Below are 23,253 nucleotides of genomic sequence, written 5' to 3' on the forward strand. Positions count from 1 at the left end.
TTTAGTTCTGAATGGAACTGAAAGATTAAAAGAAAGAAGATACGTGAAGTTAATGATACTGATCATGTTGAAAGACAGAGACTTCTGTCATTTCTTTTAGCACTTGATAATTGGCAAGATTGTAAAAATAAACATTCTTTTTAATGTTTCTCTTTTTTAGGTATGTTGATAGCTTATTATTTGCATTTGAGTTCATTTACTTTTTAAAATAATGATACCTAGAAAATTAAATAGCTTGCTTTATCCTCTGTGGCTTTCCTTACTTTAATGATACTGATAGATCTTTTAATTTTTTAGTTAAAAGGTAATGAAGTTCAACTTTTACTTTTTTAAAGATCTAGGCATTATTTCAGTTTTAAAATTCATGCATAAATACTAAGACACCAAATCTGATTTAAAGGGTTGGGTGGTGTTGTATTTGAGTTCTTGTCTTTTTTTCCCCCTGCATTTCCAGTGTTTCAAGGTTCTCGGGATAATAGGAGAAGCGTGTTCTTTTAGAATTAAGTAATCCTTAATCTTTTTTTCTTTGTGCTGGTAGCTTTGTAACTTTAAAGAACATTGGCCAAGTCTCTAAAGGGTAGTTCTGTGAGGCTCTTCAACTGATGATAAATTATTCCTAGAATGAAGTAGTCTGATATATGTTAGAAATCTGGGAGATACCCTCCAAAAGCTTACTGGTTTGATTCTACAACTAATTTCTCCAAAACTAATTTTGACTTTTGTCTTCTCTTAGCCCGAATGAATCGTCTTTAATTTCATCCTCCACACCAGAGCTTTAATATTTTATTTAAAGTATAAACCTCACTGTGTTACCCTGCCCCTTGCTTTAGTAGCTTTCCAGTGTCTAAGAATGGCAGTTTATGCCCATCGTGATAATAGCCCCTTATTTCTTACCGCTTGCTCTCCCTTAAAAGTTTTTAAGTCTTAAATACCTTCTACACTTCCTTCTGTTTGCAGTACAGTTGTCACTTTTCTTTGGTTGGATAACTTTTACTCTTCTTTTAAGATTGAACTCTGCTCCAGGGAGTCTTGTCCTGATTTAATTAGTCCCTATCTGTGCCTATCAGTCAGTTCAGTTCAGTTCAGTCGCTCAGTCGTGTCCAACTCTTTGCGACCCCATGAATCGCAGCACGCCAGGCCTCCCTGTCCATAACCAACTCCCGGAGTTTACTCAAACTCATGCCCATCGAGTCAGTGATGCCATCCAGCCATCTCATCCTCTGTCGTCCCCTTCTCCTCCTGCCCCCAATCCCTCCCAGCATCAGGGTCTTTTCCAGTGAGTCAACTCTTCGCATGAGGTGGCCAAAGTATTGGACTTTCAGCTTCACTATCAGTCCTTCCAGTGAAACCCAGGACTTACCTCCTTCAGAATGGACTGGTTGGATCTCTCTGCAGTCCAGGGGACTCTCAAGAGTCTTCTCCAACACCACCGTTCAAAAGCATCAACTTTTCGGCACTCAGCTTTCTTCACAGTCTCTCACATCCATACATGACCACTGGAAAAACCATAGCCTTGACTAGACGGACCTTTGTTGGGAAAGTAATGTCTCTGCTTTTTAATATGCTGTCTAGGTTGGTCATCACTTTCCTTCCAAGGAGTAAGTGTCTTTTAATTTCATGGCTGCAGTCACCATCTGCAGTGATTTTGGAGCCCAAAAAAACGAAATCTGACACTGTTTCCACTTTCTCCCCATCTATTTCCCATGAGGTGATGGGACCAGATGCCATGATCTTAGTTTTCTGAGTGTTGAGGTTTAAGCCAACTTTTTCACTCTCCTCTTTCACTTTCATGAAGAAGCTTTTTAGTTCTTCTTCACTTTCTGCCATAAGGGTGGTGTCACATATCTGCATATCTGCATATGCATATCAATAACCTGCATATCTGAGGTTATTGATATTTCTCCCGGCAATCTTGATGCCAGCTTGTGCTTCTTCCAGCCCAGCGTTTCTCATGATGTATTCTGCATATAAGTTAAATAAGCAGGGTGACAGTATACAGCCTTGACGTACTCCTTTTCCTATTTGGAACCAGTCTGTTGTTCCATGTCTAGTTCTAACTGTTGCTTCCTGACCTGCATACAGGGTTCTCAAGAGGCAGGTCAGATGATCTGGTATTCCCATCTCCTTCAGAATTTTCCACAGTTTATTGTGATCCACACAGTCGAAGGCTTTGGCGTAGTCAATAAAGCAGAAATAGATGTTTTTTCCATGATCCAGCAGATATTGGCAATTTGATCTCTGGTTCCTCTGTCTTTTCTAAAACCATCTTGAACATCTGGAAGTTCACGGTTCACGTATTGCTGAAGCCTGGCTTGAAGAATTTTGAGCATTACTTTACTAGCGTGTGAGATGAGTGCAATTGTGCAGTATTTGAGCATTCTTTGGGATTGGAATGAAAACTGACCTTTTCCAGTCCTGAGGTCACTGCTGAGTTTTCCAAATTTGCTGACATATTGAGTGCAACACTTTCACAGCATCATCTTTTAGGATTTGAAATAGCTCAACTGGAATTCCATCACCTCCACTAGCTTGGTTCGTAGTGATGCTTTCTAAGGTCCACTTGACTTCACATTCCAGGATGTCTGGCTCTAGGTGAGTGATCACATCATTGTGATTATCTGGGTTGTGAAGATCTTTTTTGTGCAGTTCTTCTGTGTATTCTTGCCACCTCTTCTTAATATCTTCTGCTTCTGTTAGGTCCATACCATTTCTGTCCTTTATTGAGCCCATTTTTGATTGTAATGTTTTCTTGGTATCTCTGATTTTCTTGAAGAGATCTCTAGTCTTTCCCATTCTGTTGTTTTCCTCTATTTCTTTGCATTGATCGCTGAGGAAGGCTTTCTTATCTCTCCTGGCTGTTCTTTGGAACTCTGCATTCAAATGGGAATATCTTTCCTTTTCTCCTTTGCTTTTACCTTCTCTTCATTTCACAGCTGTTTGTAAGGCCTCCTCAGACAACCATTTTGCCTTTTTCCATTTCTTTTTCTTGGGGATGGTCTTGATCCCTGTCTCCTGTACAGTGTCACGAACCTCCATCCATAGTTCATCAGGCTCTCCGTCTATGAGATCTAGTCCCTTAAATCTATTTCTCACTTCCACTGTATATTCATAAGGAATTTGATTTAGGTCATACCTAAATGGTCTAGTGGCTATCCCTACTCTCTTCAGTTTAAGTCTGAATTTGGCAATAAGGAGTTCATGATCTGAGCCACAATCAGCTCCTGGTCTTGTTTTTGCTGATTACTGTATAGAGCTTCTCCATCTTTGACTGCAAAGAATATAATCAATCTGATTTCGGTATTGACCATCTGGTGATGTCCATGTGTAGAGTCTTCTCTTGTGTTGTTGTAAGAGGGTGTTTGCTATGACCAGTGCATTCTCTTGGCAAAACTCTATTAGCCTTTGCACTGCTTCTTTCCGTACTCCGAGGCCTAATTTCCCTGTTACTCCAGGTGTTTCTTGACTTCCTACTTTTGCACTCCAGTCCCCTATAATGAAAAGGACATCTTTTTTGGGTGGTAGTTCTAAAAGGTGTTGTAGGTCTTCATAGAACCGTTCAACTTTGGCTTCTTCAGCATTACTGGTTGGGGCATAGCCTTGGATTACCGTGATATTGAATGGTTTGCCTTGGGAACGAACTGAGATCATTCTGTCATTTTTGAGATTGCATCCAAGTACTGCATTTCGGACTCTTTTGTTGACTATGATGGCTACTCCATTTCTTCTAAGGGATTCCTGCCCACAGTAGTAGATATAATGGTCATCTGAGTTAAATTCACCCATTCCAGTCCATTTTAGTTCGCTGATTCCTAGAATGTCGACATTCACTCTTGCCATCTCCTGTTTGACCACTTCCAATTAGCCTTGATTCATGGACCTAACATTCCAGGTTCCTATGCAATATTGCTCTTTACAGCATCAGACCTTGCTTCTCTCACCAGTCCCATCCACAACTGGGTATTGTTTTTGCTTTGGCTCCATCCCTTCATTCTTTCTGGAGCTATTTCTCCACTGGTCTCCAGTAGCATATTGGGCACCTACCGACCTGGGGAGTTCATCTTTCAGTCTCCTACCTTTTTGCCTTTTCATACTGTTCATGGAGTTCTCAAGGCAAGAATACCGAAGTGATTTGCCATTCCCTTCTCCAGTGGACCACATTCTGTCAGACCTCTCCACCATGACCCGACCGTCTTGGGTGGCCCCACACGGCATGGCTTAGTTTCACTGAGTTAGACACGACTGAGGTCCTGTGATCAGATTGGCTAGTTTTCTGTGATTATGGTTTTAGTGTGTCTGCCCTCTGATGCCCTCTCGCAACACCTACCGTCTTACTTGGGTTTCTCTTACCTTGGACGCGGGGTATCTCTTCACGGCTGCTCCAGCAAAGCGCAGCCTCTGCTCCTTACCTTGGACGAGGGGTATCTCCTCACGGCCGCCCCTCCTGACCTTGAACGTGGAGTAGCTCCGCTCGGCCCTCCTGCGCCCACGCTCAGCCGCTCCTTGGACGTGGGGTAGCTCCTCTTGGGTGGGGCCCCTGACCTCCGTGGTGGGGGTAGTTCCAATATATTGTCCACATCCCTGGAATGCATTATATCATATTAAACCCATTTTATGACTTTTTCCTCCATTAGACTGTTAGTTCCTTCAAGCAAAGATCATGTCCTATTCATTGTATTTACAGTGTCTAGCAAGTGACTGGTGTATGGTGGAGGCTCATTGAATATTTGTTGAAATGAGTTCAACTTATTGCTCTACATTTGAAGTCATAGTGAAGCTCCTGGATTAGTGGTTCCTGGATACCAGTCAACTGTATCAGAGACACCTGGGGACCATTTTATCAATAGAACATTTTATTGGTTTTGGGGCATTACTCTGTAAAGTATTATGATTCAGTATGTCTGGAATGAGGCCTGGGAATAAGTGTTTTTAAAAAACACCTCAACTGATTCCTGTTTGCTTACAGGTTTGAGAAATAGAACTAGTTTATTACTGTATTATTCCATTGTATTTTATGTAAAAAATGTTGCTGCCTCGACCTTACATGTATACTCAGTCGCTCAGTTGTGTCTGACTCTTTGCAACTCTATGAACTGTAGCATGCCAGGCTCCTCTGTCCGTGAATTTTTCCAGGCAAAACTACTGGAGTTGGTTGCCATTTCTTATTCCAGGGGATCTTCCTGATTCAGAGATCAAAACCATGTCTCCTGCATTGCAGGCAGATTCTTTACCACTGTGTCACGTGGGAAACCCAAACCTTACATGGTAATTTATTATTGAGGGCTTATAAGTTATATCTGCTAAAGGACATATTTTAAGTCACTTTTTCATACCTGTGCAGAAATATCTTAACTTTAAGCATCTCATTGTGAGATGTATTAGCATTTTGTTAACACTGAACTGAAAAAAGCCACATTTTAAGCAGGAGTCTTCTTGAATTGGTAGTATTAATAATATTAGTTGGGCTTCATTCCACGAACTTAAGTATTTCTGGCAATTTGTATTTACTTTTCATTTTTTATTATAATTTTTCAAAATGATTTTTAAGCATTTTATTATGATTTAAGAATTAAATTGAACAAATCTTAAGTGTATTGCTCAGTGAATTTTTACATATATACATACCATAAAGCAACAGGTCAACATATGAAACATTTCTAGCTCCTCAAAGTTTCCCCCATGTCCCTTTCCAGTCAGTAAACATACTTCCCATCATGAGATGGGTACTCTTGACTTGGATGACCATCAGCTAGTCTTATGTACAAGATTTTTTTAGTAGTTTTAATAATATCTTTTGGTGAATATATGCACTATGTCTCTTGAACTTACACATGGAATTGCTGAGCTAAAGACAGACTTGTGTTTAACTTCAGAAGGTAATGCCAGTTTACACTGTGATCTCAACCCATAATAGAAATTGAAATTAAATTATTTGAAGCTTATGGTGAAATTTGAATAGCCTAAAACTTCCCTTTGTTTTCCAAAGGATTTTATAATGTCAAAAATATATGTACAAAGGAAATTAGTGTCATTTTATAGTTGCCACTAAGGTAGTTTTGTTTTAGCCAGATAATTTTTCCTATATAAGTAATTTTTTTCTTTTTCCCTTTCCTTAGGTTCATCTTTGCTTGTGGATTGGTAGGCAGTCATAGGGCTGCAGAATGGGTCTCCGGATTCACTTTGTTGTTGACCCACATGGTTGGTGCTGCATGGGTTTGATTGTCTTTGTCTGGTTATACAACTTTTTTTTAATTCCCAAAATTGTCCTCTTTCCTCACTACGAAGAAGGACATATTCCAGGCATATTAATAATAAGTAAGTTTCTAAATCTTTATTTTCTTGTATAATTAAAGATTTTTTTCTCATTGTGAATATTTTTGGAGTGTAATACCACTATAATAACCTTCCTTTTAATATTATTCAGTGCTATTAATATGAAATTATTTACTCATTTTAAAAGAATGACCTTTATATATTTTGCAGGGTAAGGTAATTGGTATATTTTCATATCTAACTCTACAAAATCACAAAAACCATTTTGTTTAAAGCTACTGGCACAATAGTTCTATTTATGTAGGTGTATGTGTATTTTTAATGTTTCTGTTATACAATTTAAATTTAGATAATTAAAGTACATGTATAAATGTATATAGTTTAAAGTGTTATTCATTGTAAAATTAAAAAGTTTCTAGATTCTTTATTTTCAAATTGAGAATCTCAAGATCTATTGAAAAGAGCAGTTGAACATCACTAATCCAATGTAATTTTGAAGCTAGCCAGTTAGAGTTAATGAAAAAGTTTAATTGTAGTATAGGTTTAAAAATGCTGCTTTGATGCTATCAAATATAGTATATGTAGTAATTAAAAAAGGAATTCATTTCTGATAGTTAATATACCATTAATTTCTGTTCATAATGAATCTGATTTACAACAAGTTTATCAATTGCTATACAAAATAACTATTTAAAATTAGTATATTTTAGAAAGTCCTCTTGGCAGTATTATTTGATGAATGAAATGAGTTAATCATTTTTCCATCTTATCTCTGAGAATTAGGCTGATGCTGTTAATTAAAATATGCTTTTAACCTTTAAATATGCTTCTCAAAAAACATTTTGAAGGGTAAATACTAATTTTATTTATTTGCTTATTTTCAAGTATTCTATGGCATTGCCATGTTTTGTCTGGTTGCTTTAGTGAGGGCCTCAATAACTGATCCAGGAAGACTCCCTGAAAACCCAAAGATCCCACATGGAGGTATGGTGCTCTTATCATTCATCACTTTTACTATGTCAGAATTACCATCTTTATTAATGTGTATTATTGCCTTTGGTATATTAATTGCATAAGTCATCTAAGCCACTTTCGTGTCTCTTCTCAAGTGTTTTCTTTCCAGATTTCTCAATTTAAAACCACAAATCCCAGCTTCCTCCTCGTATCTGCCGTCTCTGGCTGTCCTTTTCAGTTTGGCTGTTTATTTGTCTCTCACTCCTTCCACTCTAGAGCTGTGAGGGTGTAGATATTTTGTTTTGTTTGCTTATTTGTTCAGTACTATATCCTTAGGGCCTAAACAGTCTGTCACTTAGTAATAATTGCTGGGGTAAATATTTGTTGAATGATATTACCTGAAAAATCACATTTTTATTTAGTAGAGGAGTTTTTGATGGTGCCACTTACCTCATGATATTATAAGTATAATATTGCTTGCAATATATTTATAAATATTTACAAAATAAATATGTGTTTTATCATAATGCTATTGCTTGTTTTTCTCCAAGTTGGAACAATTCAGTGAAAAATTTGAAAGCCTTTTGTTCTAGTGTCAATGGAAGTAATTTTTGGTCACCTGATTGCATAGTAACCATTTAGTCACAGAAATAAATTTAAAATGTATTGCTTGCCAGATATAGTAAACCTCCCTTATCCTCTTTCCTGAGTTTTGCTTTTGAACATTTGCTATGTAATCTTTGAGAACCCTGTACTTTCTTCTAGGAAGAAATTTATATGTCTTTTCTATACATTATAGAACCAGAATATTTTTATAGTAATGCAGTAGTTTCTGAACTTACTGTACATTAGAATCACCTAGGGAGCTTTAAAAAACCTCAATGTCCAAATCACATCCTATATTAATTAAATGGGAATGTCTGGGGGTAAGAGCCAGGTATCCATGCTTTTGAAAGATCCCAGGTGACTCTAATGTGTAGAAGTTTGGAAAGCAATGTAGTCATTCTTTCCAAAATTAGAAGTGGCAAGTCACTTAGAGAGCCTCCTTTGAGTTTGTGATTGGTTTTTGAGATCCATGATTTTGGGGCTTAATGGACCTTGCACATTTAATGATCAAGTGGGAATGACACTGCTATTTATGTAGTTGTAGAAATTTCTGAAAATAATATTGAGTATTTTTATTAATTTATAGAACAGTATCACTGTCCCTTAATGGTTATTGTGTGTGTGTGTATGCCTGTGTTTGGGCAGGGAAGATGGCAGTCTGTAATTTGTATAGAATCTCTCTTCTCAACTAACCTAAAACAAAAGACTGTCTAAAATACTGATACATGTATTTTTCTACTTCAACTCTGAAACTTGATGTTCCCAGAAAATCAAGGAAGCAGGGTTTTCCTAACTCAGGACTCATTTCTGATGAAAACTTCAGTTTGCTGTGGTCAAATATTCAAATGCCTACATCTGTCAGATAGTACAAATCAGTGAAAGGGGCCAGGAAGGAACTATTTCATCTTGAAAATCTCCTATCCTATCTAAAGGAAGTGGCACTAATCAGCTACACTGAAATTGTCATGCAGGACGGGTATTTTTAGGTCTTGGAATTTTTGAAGAGAAAACACGGAATCTCAATTTTTATGAGACATTTTATGATTTAAAAAAATATTAGCAACTAATTCAAAATTTTAAAAACATTGTTTTTAAATGAATACCAAACAGATTATACCTGAGGGCCAGATTGAATCCATTTGAAGCTGCTGTGTTACCCTTAATTTTTAGGCTACGGCGATGAGGATACCATGGCATCTTGCCAGTCTTTTGGTTATCTGCATTATATCTGCTCTCATTGACATTTGGGCTGTTTTTCTTCAGTGGAGAGTTCCCCTTTGCCCAACCAAAAAGAAAAAAAAAAAAATCCACACATTTATTTATCACATTTTAAAGTTTCTAAAGTCTTTTGGTATCTCCTGTCATATGATCCTCAAGGTGGTTGTATGAGGTGGGTAGACTGGGTAAATCAGGAGCATAGATTGTCCTTCACAGGTCATACAGTAGGTTGTTACAGAGTTGCTATGAAGCCCAGGTCCTTGTCTCCATCATCTTTTTTACCATGAATCCTCTTACAAATGAATTATCTTACCCCTTATTCATCTTTGCTTTGGTTTGAAGGAAACTAATTAAAGCTATCATGTACTTTTTGCTCAGTTACTTTATAGTTGTATAGATATAGTTTTAACTTAGTTAAAAAAATAAAAATTTAATAGTGAAAAATAATGACTAAAGTGTTGAGTTCTACAAAATAGTGACCCTTATTCTGCATTGTTTTAAGGGTGAACAGTTTTATGTAATTGAACTCCTTAGAAATGGAAACTTAAACCCTAATGCTTTTATTAGTTCAGCTACTTTAAAAAATTTTACATGCCTTTCTGAAATATTTTACATGCCTTTCTGTTTTTTTAAACATAGTAACTTTAGTTTCTATATGACCCACCAAGTATGAGAAATTTGAATATAAGAGAATGCTTCCATGTGAAGATCCCAAGAATTTGATTTTATAAACTTTGGGACATGTAGATGGAATAGTCAAATGAAACTATTAAATGTCTATTTAAATTTCATGCATGTTTGAAATACAGAAATATTACTTTTTGTCATTTTTGAATTTTTTAAATATAAATTTATTTTAATTGGAGGCTGATTACATTTTTTTAATTTTATGAAATTATTTTATTCAGTCTCTTAACTTTTTAAAAACAACTTTGAGTGTAATTCACACATCATATAATTCACCTATTTAAGGTGTACAATTTAGTGTCTTTTATATATACACAGAGATGTACAACCATTACCACAAGCAATCTTAGAACATTTTCATCATTAAGCTCTTCACTTGCATGTTAGACTTCTGTTTTTGTCATCACTAGTGCCACCTTGTTTTTATTTTTTTATTGTTGTATATACCCCCTATTGTACCTTGCATCCCTGAGGCTTGTTTATTTTATAGCTGAAAACTTGCACTTCTTAATCCCCTTCACTTACTTTGCATCCCCTCCACTCCCTCCCTCTGGCAGCCACTAGTTTGTTCTTTGTTTCTTGAGTCTGTTTCTGTTTTGTTTGTTTGTTGATTTCTTGCATTGCCAACCAGTTCTGCCAGAAAACCTCTAGTAAGACTCAGTCCTTGTATTGATTTTTGTTAGTTTCAAGTTATATTTTTCTCCCCAAAACATTACTTTGTGATCTGAAACATAGTCATTGAAAAAAGTCCCCCTAATATGTGAGTCTTTGAAAAGACTCAAAGGGAAGGTGATTTGTTCCTTTTTGAGGGATAAACCAAACCAAACCGTATCTGACTTTATAGTTTTTCATGCAGTTACAGCATTAATAAGTTTCCCTGTTAAACAATATGATACTGTTTACCTTATATTAAAGAGGATCATTTGTAGAGTTTACCTTTTTTCTTTCGTTTTATGTTTTGACTTTTCTTTCCTTTGGAAAATGTTATCTTAATTTTTAACTTTCTATATAGCTGCCATAAATTAGCAGGAGGATTCTGTCTCTCATAGGCTTTTATTTTATTTTGTTAGATGGGTAGTGCAAAAGTCTTGTAGGTAGTCATCAGACACCAGAATGTATCAGTCACCAAGATACTATTAGGACTTGAATAAATCCTGAAGAAGAAAAAAGGGAGAAGACTAAGAAATGGTTTCTGGATACATAGGGAAGGTTAAGATGGATGGCTTTTTTCTTGTTCTGCAAAGCAAAAACATAGATGATACTTTAAATTTCTGAATTTTAAAAATAGTGATTTTTTTTTTCCTTTCTGAAAACATAAATGTGTGTGTGCTTGTGTGTGAAAAATGTGCATCTTCATTTTAGGTTTTTGTATCTTAAATTGAGCATTAAGTGACTCAAACTCTTTGTTTGAACAAATTTATGGTCCAGACCATAGGTCAGCAAATTCTACTGTAGTGTTAGTGCCAGATAGATATTTTTAGGTTTATGAACCACATGGTCTCTGTCACAACGCCTCCGCTCTGTCGTGGTAGCCCCAAAGCTGCCATACACAGTATGTAAATGAATGGGCATGGCTGTGTTTAAATAAAGCTTTATTTATGGACATGAAGTTTAAGTTCCAAGATTTTTACATGCCACAAATTGTTATTGTTATTATTTTCGATCATTTAAAATTGTTAAAAATACTCTTAGCTCACGCGTGCATGCTAAGTCGCTTCAGTTGTGTCTCACTCTTTGTAGACTGTAGCCCTCCAGGCTCCTTTGTCCATGGGATTCTTTAGGCAAGAATGCTGGAGTGGGTTGTCATGCCCTTCTCCAGAGGATCTTTCTGACCCAGTCATCTCTTATATCTCTTGCATTAGACAGGTGGGTTCTTTACCACTAGCGCCCCCTGGGAAACTCATGGATCACCCGAAAACAGGTGATGGCCTGGGTTTGCCTGTGGACTGTGGTTTGCCAACTGTAGTTTACACCACAGAATGAATTACAGTCTTTCTCTGACTATAGCCAAATTCTGTCTTTTTTCCTGAGAGTACAGCATTTTAAGTATGAAATAAATGATTTATTCTTTGGACTCTTTTATGCTGAAATTGCCAATAGTGAATACCCCATGTTTATTTTTTAAAGAAGCTGGTTTAAGAACATAGTTTTCATGTTGTCTTTTCAATGAAATTGGGCTCACCTTCACATATTCCTTGAAATATGTGAATTCAGAGTTTAACATTGGAATATTTGGGAACATCTAGTTAAGTGGGGAAAAAAGTGATATGTGTGTGACATTGTATTATGCTACATATGAAATGAGTTTCTGTGTCACTATAAATAACAGTAGTTTAATTGTACCTAAATTAAGCTTCATTATTGTTGCTCTCTCATGTAATATGTTTTCATTAAAATAAGAATTCTAAGTAAGAAATGGAAGATAATTTTATTTTAAAATGAAATATTTTAAATGTAAAAGATAATTTCTCAACTTTCTTGTTATTGGAGCAATTAATTTGGTATAGCTGTTATTCATGCTTTATTGATTTCTTCAGAGATGTTTATAGCAGAATGTTTTTCCAACACTTTACTATAAAATTCCAGTATATTGCTCTTACTTCTGGTCATTAAACTAGAAATAATGGAAATAAAGTAGGGTATGTTTTTAAAAAATTGAAAATTACTTACTCTTTTCTTCTATTACTTATGTTTAGAATCTTTCATTAAAAAAAAATTAAACTTGTCATGTTTTAGCAAGGATTAAGTGACTACCTATGGTGTGCTCAGTCACACTTTGCATATACTAATATTCACTTGGAGCATTGAGGTTAGGTTAATTTTACTATACCCATAATTTTAGTGAGGTTAGGCTTTAGTGAGGTTTTCCATCAGTGATACAAAGTTTAAGAATTTTTATAAAGGTAAAATTCCATGTCAAGAAATATTAAGATTATATATCCTGAATAACAGTTGTCTTGGTAGATGACAGTCCCATAGAGTTTTTAATGGCTCTAACTACAGGAGTTCTTAATGGAAATAAATTACTTTTTCCTTTATTCCTGTAAACTTCATGTTTTTAGCACAGAACCTAGTCGTGTGCAATTTCACAACAGACTAGAGGAAACTGCTCCTTGGTAGTAGGATAGAGTTTTGTAGAGGACTCCTTTATTTCCATTAAATAGTGATTTTCTTGTAATCTTATTCACTTCTGAAACAATTTTAGTACCTCTTAAACGCATCTGAACTGTTTTTCCATCCCTCTGTCATAAATATTCCCAAATAAATCCATTCAAAAAATGGTTTTGTGTGGGAAGTTTGGGGGTACGCCGTCTCTGTTTATGCAGTTGATTTTGGCTTTCTAGTCTATGAAACCAGAACACAGCATTATCTCTTCTTTAGAACTATTAGATAATAAATTTCTAGAAATTGACTTGTTTCAATAAAATTCTGTTTTAATGTAATAATTTGCTTGTAAATAAGAGTTTTGTCATTAAATTTTACTTACAGCAATATACTTAAACCCAAATATGTTGTTTTTTATCCCTTAGTTTGACTATAAACAGTCTTATTTTATAGTGTTTAAAATTAGAAACGTACAAAATAAAACATGCAGAGAATAGAGAAGCAACGTTCACGGCAAACATTTACGGTAGAGACTTAGGCACATATCTCGAAGAATTCCTATAAACTCTTCTAAACACTTGTTGCTAAATTTCACCATTACTCATGTTCCTTTACTAAATGAATTTTAATTTCCTTCTCTAGAAAGGGAGTTCTGGGAATTGTGTAACAAGTGTAATTTGATGAGACCGAAGCGTTCCCATCACTGCAGCCGCTGCGGCCACTGTGTTAGGAGAATGGATCATCACTGTCCATGGTAAGGAATGAATAATTCACTTTTTGAAAAAAGAACGTAGTAAAAAATAGATCCTAGTACTTAGCAGTTTTAAATAAAAAGGTTATATCAGAGCTATACAGTTTCAGAAAGCCTTTTTATAAGGAGACCTTTAATTGATCATATGGTTCTATCAACTCCCAGGGTCATTTTTCGAGATCATAGATTTTTCTAACAAGGAGATATTTGAGCAGAAAACCAAAAATTAACATGCACCCAAATATACAAAAGAACTAAAGTGGTTTTATTAAATGAGGCAGTGTAGGTAAAGCATTTAGTATAGTATAAGACATATAGAGAGTACTTAAATTTAAATATAGTAGCTGTTACTGTTTCTAACTGTAATGTAAACCATATACGTCTCATTGTTTGTATTTCCCTTCCAATTTAATTAAAGAGTAACATTTCAGATACTTTATACCTCTTTTCACTTCCTTTCAGCCTTTTTTTCAGTGTTATGTGTTGGATATAGGGATTAATATTACATGCTAGCTAGAAGCAAAAAAAAAAACACTGATAGTTGATTTTGCTGAACTGCCAACATTTTTGGTCAGTAGGGGGCTCTCTTGTAATATTTAAAGAAAATGTTCAGTTGAGAAACGGAATTTTTGAAAACAAATGCTGTGAGAGTTCTGCATTGTATCTCATTTCAAAGCTGTCACAAAAATCTGTGAAAAGATATTGTATTTAATTCTGTTTTTCTAGCATGGGATCTCTGCATAAATATTTAAACTGGTATGGTGTAGCACTTTATAAATATATCTATATACATGTATATTTATGTTTATACACACATGTATACATAGTTAGCTACATAATAATCTTCTTAAATTTATAACTGCATTTATCTGAGATGTCTCAAAGGTAGATTTTAGTTTTGTCTAGTAATGCTAATCATTTAGAGCTGCCTTTATTTTTGATACACAAGTTATCAGCAAGCTTTTAGTGGGAATTTGGTTTTCACTATAAAATGATTATTTGACTAGAAGATAAGTTCCTGAGATTCAGAAAAAGTAAGAGCACTGTGTTACTATGTAAAAGGTTTAAAATTCCATCACAGGATAGTCTAGTATATAACATACAGTTGGTATTTTAAAAATGTGCCTGGAATTTATTCAGATTAATTCTCAAATGATTTTATAAACCTCAATGATCTATTTACAGTTACAATAGTAATAGGGTTTGCTTTTTAAAGCTGTGTAAAGCATGTATTCAGGTAAGTGTTAATCACACTGAAAAACTCAATTTTATATAATTTTTGAGTAACATTTCTGATTAAAAATATAATGAATGTTCATGATGGTTGGATATCGATATTTCCTTTTAAGTGAATGCAGTGATTTAAGCTTAAAAATAATCAACTATTTAATAACTGTTTTATCTAGATTATATATATATTATATAGATTAGATTAGTGATATTATTTATTTATTTTCAAGGAATTAAGACTGACTTGGTGACCAAATAAAGTTCTTTTTAACCAAAATTCTAGGATTGGGGTGAGCTCTCTGTTCCTAGGCCTTCTGTTTCCACAGTTTTCGTCACCTTCTCAGAGCCCTGGTAGGAAGAGGAGTGGAAGGACAAAGAGCTGTAGACAGGAAAAGAGGGTCGATCAGGGGCATGAATAGATATAGGGACCTATGTGCTTGAATTCCCTAATAAAGCATTGCTGAACTATTCAGAGAGTGAGGGAAATGTACAGTGTGAAGCAGAAGCAAGGAGAATTTTCAATATTTTCAGAAATTGCATTATCTTAACTGTTTAACAGCTAAAGCTGTTTTAGAGGTTAGTTCTCTTGATGACCTCAAGATTTACTCTATTTTTGATTCTGATCACTCTTTCTAAGGAATTCCTTACCAAAACAGTTTTTACATGTAGATGATAGTAGTGTTTCTTACAGTTCTATTCTTAAGAAGAATGCAATGTTCATAGCAGTTGTATCTCAGATTTTGGGGAGACAGAAAGGGTGGGGCAAACGTAAAGCATCTTTTAAGCAGTAGCTATTGGGGAGTGTTTTTGAGTGCACACAAAAGTACTCTTCCCTGGTAGCCCTGCTTACAGATAACAAAAGACAGGAAGTTTTCTTGTTTATTCAGCATGATTTCTTCAGTCTAAGAAATGCCTCTTTCAGGTTTCTGTTCAGTTATATATCTGCTTTTAAAAAATAGACAGCACATCTTTAATACAGTTTAAGTTAGCAATTTGGCCCTATTATTTTTTCAAACAGTGGCAGTATAATGCTATAATATGTTGAAATTAAAACATTGTGAAAGATAATTTGTAGTTTTGAACTAGGATTTTCTGCTGGAATTGTAAAGTATTTAGAAAATTTAGATACAGTAACTTTGGAACAATAAAATATTCAGCTTGCATTAATCTTGAATTTTTGGAATGCTAACATTAATCCTTTTTCCTAGTTTTTGGTTCATTGTTGTATTGGTGGAAACGTAGCTCTAAGAATTTATACGTACTTTTGAATATATGTTTATTTTCAGCCACCAAGGGTTAGACTGTAAAAGTAAGAGAAATTGTGAATGCTTAGCAGTATGTCAGAATGGCAGGTTTAAGTTACTTTGCTTCACATCATTCAACTTGATCTCCACAGCTGGAATGCTGCAGTGAAAGAGCAGTGTACAGAAGAGGGTTCTTGTTCTCTTGACCACAGTCTCTCCTAACTGTACATCCTCTGGCAATTGTCCTAACTCCTCTGTTCCTCTTTTGTATCGGTGAAGCAAGGAGGCTGCCATCTGTTCTTCCTGCCTCACTGGCTTGTTGTTGAGTTGAATGGGGAATCATATACAGGACTTCTTTGACAAGTAGAATGTGCTTTACAAATGTGAGGTGGCATGTTTATGTCATATCTTTTCTCATGTACTCTTTGCTTTTAGGTTTGAGTGGGTTGGACTTATCTCTATGAACTTAAGCACTTAAGAAGTTGTTTGTGCTTATTTCTAGTTTTATCATCCTAAAATTAACATCTTATTAAAGTTTGAAATATTTTTTCTTTTTCCTTTTTTTTTTCTTTAGGATTAACAATTGTGTTGGTGAAGATAACCATTGGCTTTTTCTGCAGTTGTGTTTCTACACTGAACTTCTTACTTGCTACGCACTGATGTTTTCTTTCTGCCACTATTATTACTTTCTTCCGCTAAAAAAGCGTAATTTGGTAAGAAATGTTTATATCCACTAATGTTAGAACAGCTGTAGTATATAGTTATTAGCATGTGGTGCTTTTAAAAGTGTAGAAAATTGAGAACAAAAGTAATGAACATAAACCCTCAAATTGGTGCGTTTTAAAATGTATTGGAATTGAGAAAATGGACCTATTCTGACATTGCCTTTTAACCAAATCTATTTATGCTTACTTGTTAGTGTCGAGTTCTTTAAAAAGTGACATATTAGATCTCTCAATATATAGATATTTTCGTTTTAAATCTACAGTAGTGAAAAGCAAAGTGAAAAAGGTTAGCTTATTTCTTTTCAGGAGTGAAAATAGACTTGTTTAATTCTTAAAAGTTCTCAAAGGAACATTAAGTTCTTGAGAAAAGGATTACCCACTGAAATGTTGTAAAGTGATTGGCCTCCAACTAATAAAATAATATTAAAAAAAAAAAAAAAAAAAAAAGAAAAGGATTCGTTCCCCTGCACCCCAACTCCAACTTTTAACATTGGTGATAAGATGAATTTTCAGATGCTTTAAAAAGTTCTTGTTATATATCCATTTGAGGCCATGCTTTTCCCACTTTGTAGAGGAACTACAATATATGTTAATAAGATTTGCCCAGAACGCTGGTGTTAAAGGTAGCAGTAGTAACAGCATCAACCAGGAGTTTTAAGTCTTGACTATGTATCAGCACCGTGCTATGGACTTGTGATTTTAATTCCCACTTAAATGCTCACCACAATCACATGAGGTGGATATGATTTTTCCGCCATTTTTTATAGATGAGGAAATAGACTAATAGAGGTTAAATAAGCAGTAACTGAAGGAACAAAGCTAGGAAGTGATTATTTAACTGGTTTTAGTTGTAGACTGGGATTTGAATCTGGGTTTGTGTTTTCAGAATCATATCTTTTGTGCTTTGTTTGTAGAACTTGTATTTCAGCCTGATCCTGTGTGCCATTTTGACTTAGATTGTGTTTTTAGAATGCTCTGTGTATGTGTGTGTGTGTGAGAGAGAGAGAGACAGAGAGAGAGAGACAGAGTTTGTGTACTTACAGGAAGCAAGATAGGGAAGGAGACAGGGAAGAGGAATAGAATTTCTGATGAAGAAGGGTGTTTTTTATTTCCTATTTAAGTCATTTTATACTCTTTAAATCTTTTCTTTTAAAAATAACAAGCTTAATGATAGCACATACAAGTAAATTTTGTAATAATGGAACAGTTGAGAGAAGGTCTTTGAGTTCTGTGTATTTAGATCTTTTTTGTACACATGATCATTTTGTATAATTAAAAGAGGATATTTACTGTTGTTGCTTGGTTGCATATATTAGTGGGCCTTGTCAAGGTAATTCTACGTATTAAATGCAGAATGAGCAATTAAAATTAGATGCAAATAACTGAAAAAAGTTCAAGGGGGAGAACTGTAAATATAGGTGTTTGACATTTATCACACTGAGAATTTAGTACATACTAATACTATAGTCTTAGAAATGTTTTATCTTATAGATGAATTTCTTTTTTATGCTTTCTTATATTTTGATTTTACTTTCTGATAAAACCAGGTACAAAAGAATGGTCACCCAAAGCATCCAGATCAGAAGCCCTAAAACAACAGCAGTTAACATTTAAAGAATCTTTAGGGTTAGCAAAGTACTTTCTACACATGTCATTTCTTTTAATTCCCACACCATGTGAGGTGGCCAAGATGTGAGTGTGACTTTAAAGCCAGACTCGTTGGGTTTGAATCTCAATGATAGATTAATTTCTGATGTATTTGGTTGGTATTGTAGTTAGAACATGTAAAATGTCATATGTATTCTCAAGTAATCTGTTTCAAATATTCAATAGATTGAGCCTAATAAGAAGAGCTTTAAAATAAAAATGTACCTGTAAGATTAAGATCAGAATGTTTTAAGAATGGAGAGAGAGGTAGAATCTCATGGTATTAACGAAAAGCTAGTAGAGCCTCTCTAGGAGGGAGTGCACTGTGGCCGTGTGGAGGGATTGGCACACTGTGGGTGTTGGGATAAATTTGACGCTCTACCTGTTTTTATTAATCAAGTTTTGTTTGAAACATAGCCACTCTCATTTGTTTATGTTTTGTTTGCAATTGCCTTTGTAATACAACAGCAGAGTTAAGTAGCTGTGACAGAGGCATATGTCCTGAAAAGTCTAAAATATTAGGTATCGGGCTCTTTATCTTGCATTTACCAGCTTCTGGTAGCGTAAAGATCTTGATTTTATAAACAGACACCCCTAGAATTAAGCCTGGCTTTTCTTATTGTGAGTATAAGCTTTGACACATCGTTTAACCTTTCTGAATTGTAATATCCACTTGAAAAATGTGAATAGTAGTGAGATTTAGTAAGATAGCACATGTAAAAGTTCTTGGTAGATAAGAGATTTTCAATTTATGTTACATTTGATTTTGGTGAAAGCTCTCAGAAGAAGGGAACAGTTTTTCTTTGCCCCTTTAATTTTTATGAACATTTAACAGACTGTTTAACAATGTTACCAGGAGATCGATGGCAAAATAAAAAAGTTCCATCACTCAAATAAGAATATAATGATAATATTTAAGTGAAGGATTAAGACATTACAAATTACAAACTGATTTGTCTCTCCAAACGAAAGAAAAATTTCGTTTGGAACTCCGGAAAAATTACTATCATTTAGAGGAAAGAGCACTTTTTTTTTAATGGAAAAACTGATTACAGATGATACTAATATACTTAGAAACATATACATAGACATGTATTTACATGCATAATGACAAAAGACTAGCAGCATAGTAAAGGTTTATTAAGAAATGTAAAATCCAGGATGGAAATATAAAAAGGCAGTACAAGTTGGGTTTTAAAAATTCAAACCTGAGTTTCCTTAGAGCAATCGCTTGTAGAAACAATACAGATAATTTTAAAATTATTAAAAATCATAATTATTGTTAGTCAGTAGGATTACCAGATGAAAATCAAATAATTAACTCTATCATATTGGTTGTAATAAAGCTACTTTGGTAATAGTATATTACAGATAGTTCTACGGACCTGACAGTTTTTAGCTAGTAGTGCTGAGCAGGAATTGTTCAAGGTTTATAGTATCCTTGTTGTATTAAGTAGGATGTTTTTAAAATTACCTTCATGTTAGAGATAATGGAATTGAGACCCAAAGGGTTTATGTTACGATATTTCTGAGAGCATTTGGCATCCTATTGAGGAATCCATTGTGTTTTAACCCTGTTTATGGTGTATTTTCTGAATGAAGTGATTCATAATATTTTTAAGTTAGGTATATGGAGAGGAGGATTTTACCATAATGCTTTCCAGTATAAGAAGAGACTATTTTGTTTGACTAACACTGTTTTTATACAGTATGTTTATCATTGGCGTCTTTAACCTACTTAAACTCACTAGTGTGTTAGTCGCTCAGACGTCTCCGACTCTGCGACCCCATGGACTGTAGCCCGCCATGCTCCTCTGTCCATGGGGTTTCCTAGGCAAGGATAGTGGGGTGAGTTGCCATTTCTTTCTCCAGGGTATTTTCCTGACCCAGGGGTTAAACTTTTCCTTTAGATCCTTGGAATATATAGCCCTAAATATTCCAAGGATCTGAAGGAAAACGAATGTTCCGTAGTACTTAGCAGTCATTGAAATGAATTCTAATCATTTCATTGATTAAGATGTTGATAATTTAAAGCTATGTTTCCAGCTACATAGGGCTTCCCAGGGGGCACTAGTGGTCACGAACCCACCTGCCAATGCAGGAGACCTAAAAGACTCAGGTTCGATCCCTGGGTCCGGAAGATCCCCTGGAGAAGGGTGTGGCAACCCACTCCAGTCTTCTTGCCTGGAGAATCCCACGGTCAGAGGAAGCTGGTGGGTTCCAGTCCTTTGGGTCGCAAAGAGTCATGACTGAAGTGACACAGCAGGTACATACAATCTTAGAATTCTATTATTGTTCTAATGAGTTCACTCTTGTATCATTATAAATTATACCTTTTTATCTGCAGTAATTATTCCTGCCTTGTAGTGTTTTCTGTTATTAGTATAGCTATATTATTTTGGTTAGTATTTTCCACTTTTTACTTACAACCTTTATCAGTTGTCTTTGTGTCTTGTAGACGCCAAATATTTCTCTTGTTTTTAAAGTCTAGTTTGATAATCTTTGTCTTCTAATTGAAATGGTCTATTTCATTTATTTTGACTAATATTAATCTTATCTTCCTACTATTTATTTTTTATTTCACCCCTCTGTTCTTTGTTTCCATTTTTCTCCTTTTCTATTTGCTTTGAAATTTTCAATTAAAAGAAATTTCTAACATATCCCTTCTGAGGCTTTTTCTCTTTTACTCTTTTAAAAATGGTTTTCCCAGAGATCAAAACATTCTTCCTTGGTTTTCTGAAGTTTAATATAAATTGGTACTTTAAACATTACCAAGATAATAAATGGAGTAGCCTTAGAGCCCCTCCTATCATCATCATTTTTGGTATTATGGGGGCATAAAATAGATGTAGAAATAAAACTCATGGCGATTATCATTTAATTTTTGTTTCTAAATTATGTGTTATAATACATGTTATATAAAGTCAGTATTTGTTTAGAGTTATCCACATATTGATGCTTTTTTTGATCCTGCATGATTTCATAAGTTTCTAAGCTTCTTTCTGAGAATATTTTTTCCTGCCTTTTGGTGGAAGTGTACTGAAACAAATTTTGCCAGTTTTTGGTTCACCTGAAAATGTCTTTATTTCTCTTTCATTTTTGAATGGTTTATTTGCTTGGCATGGAATTATAGGTTTAGAGTTATTTTCAGGTTTTAAAAGATATTATTTCCTTGTCTCTTGGTTTCCATCAGTTCTGTTGTAAAGTCAATTGTTAGTTTTATAGTTCGTTCATTGAAGTAATGTGTCTTTCTCTCTAAGTGCTTTTATGATTTAGTTGTTTATATTATTTTGGCTTTGTTGAGGCATAATTAACATATACATTTATAAGATATTTAAATTGTGCATTACGATAATTTGATGTATGTATACACTTTGAAGGGCTTCCCTGGTGGCTCAACTGGTAAAGAATCCGCCTGCAATGCAGGAGACCTGGGTTTGATCCCTAGGTCAGGAAGATCCCCTGGAAGAGGGCATGGAACCCTCTCCAGTACTCTTGCCTGGAGAATCCCATGCACAGAGGAGCCTGGTGGGTTACAGTCCATGGGGTCGCCAAGAATTGGGCACGACTGAAGCAGCTTAGCACAGCACATATACTTTAAAAGGATTCCCACATCTAGTTAACACCTCTGTCGCCCCACATATTAATCTTTTTTTATGAGAACATTTAAGTCTTCTCTCTCAGTGAATTTCAGTTGTGCAATGTGGTAATAAAACAGTAGTTACCATGTTTTATATTAGGTCCTTAGACCTTATTCATCTTACACCTAAAATTTGTACTCTTTTATCTGTCTTTCCCTTTTACCCCCAACTCCAGCCCCTGGGAACTTTTCTACTTTCAGTTTCTAGAGTTAACTTAAAAAAAAAAATTGCACAGATAAGTGATACCATTTGGCTTATTTCACTTAGTGTAATGCCACCAGCATACATCCGTGTTATCAGAAATAGCAGGATCTCCTTCTTTCTCATGGCTGAATAGTATTACATTGTGTGTGTGTGTGTGTGTGTGTGTGTGTGTGTGTGTGTATAAAATGTCTTTTTTATTCATTCATCCATTAATAGATTGCTTCCATATCTTGGCTGTTATGAATAATGCTGCTGTGAACATGAGATTGAAGATATCTCTTTGATATTCTGTTTTTATTTCCTTTGCATATATACCCAGAAGTAAAGTTGCTGGGTCATATGGTAGTTCTATTTTTAATTTTTTGAGAGGTCTGCCTACTGCTTTCCATAGTGGCTATAGCAGTTTACATTCCCACCAACAGTGCAAAAGGGTCTCCTTTTCTCCACATCCTTGATAACACTTACCTTTTACTTTTTGATGATAGCCATTCTAATCTAACAGGTGTGAGGTGATATCTCATGGTTTTGATTTGGATTTCCCTGATGATTAGTGAAATTGAGTACCTTTTCATTTCCCTGTTGGCTATCAGTATATCTTTGGAAAAATGTCTATTCAGGTATTCTGCCATTTTTTAATCATTTTTTTTTCTGTTGAGTTATATGAGTTCTTTATGTATTTTGAATACTAACCCCATATTAGAGAGATGATCTGCAAATATTTTTACACATCACATAGGTTGCCTTTTCATTTTGTTGGTGGTTTCCTATGCTGTGCGAAAGGTTTTTAGTTTGAAGTAGCCACACTAGTTTATTTTGCTTTGGTAGCTTCGTTTTTGGTGTCAAATCCAAAAAATCATTACCAAGATCAGTGTCATGGAGCTTACCCAAAACCCTTTCTTCCGTGAGTTTTATGGCTTCAGGTTTTACATTCACGTCTTTGATTCATTTTGAGCTGATTTTTGTGTATAGTG

The 23,253-nt window shown here is 34.9% G+C and overlaps 1 protein-coding gene across 3 annotated transcripts in view; it reads left to right on the forward strand.

The window, feature by feature from the left end:
- Nucleotides 1-23,253, forward strand: part of ZDHHC21 (zinc finger DHHC-type palmitoyltransferase 21) — a 72,567-nt gene that overhangs the window by 12,155 nt on the left and 37,159 nt on the right. For 2 of the 3 annotated variants that reach the window (XM_065908135.1, XM_065908137.1), the window contains 4 exons: nt 6,114-6,312; nt 7,156-7,254; nt 13,483-13,594; nt 16,640-16,778. In XM_065908135.1, coding sequence (XP_065764207.1) covers nt 6,159-6,312; nt 7,156-7,254; nt 13,483-13,594; nt 16,640-16,778 — 504 coding nt within the window. In that variant the 5' untranslated portion in view covers nt 6,114-6,158. Of the gene's footprint in view, nt 1-5; nt 161-6,113; nt 6,313-7,155; nt 7,255-13,482; nt 13,595-16,639; nt 16,779-23,253 lie in introns of all 3 variants that reach the window. The other variant, XM_065908136.1, reaches the window with a different exon arrangement.

Source organism: Muntiacus reevesi, chromosome 17 (assembly GCF_963930625.1).
Source record: "Muntiacus reevesi chromosome 17, mMunRee1.1, whole genome shotgun sequence".
NCBI classification, from domain to species: Eukaryota; Metazoa; Chordata; class Mammalia; order Artiodactyla; family Cervidae; genus Muntiacus; species Muntiacus reevesi.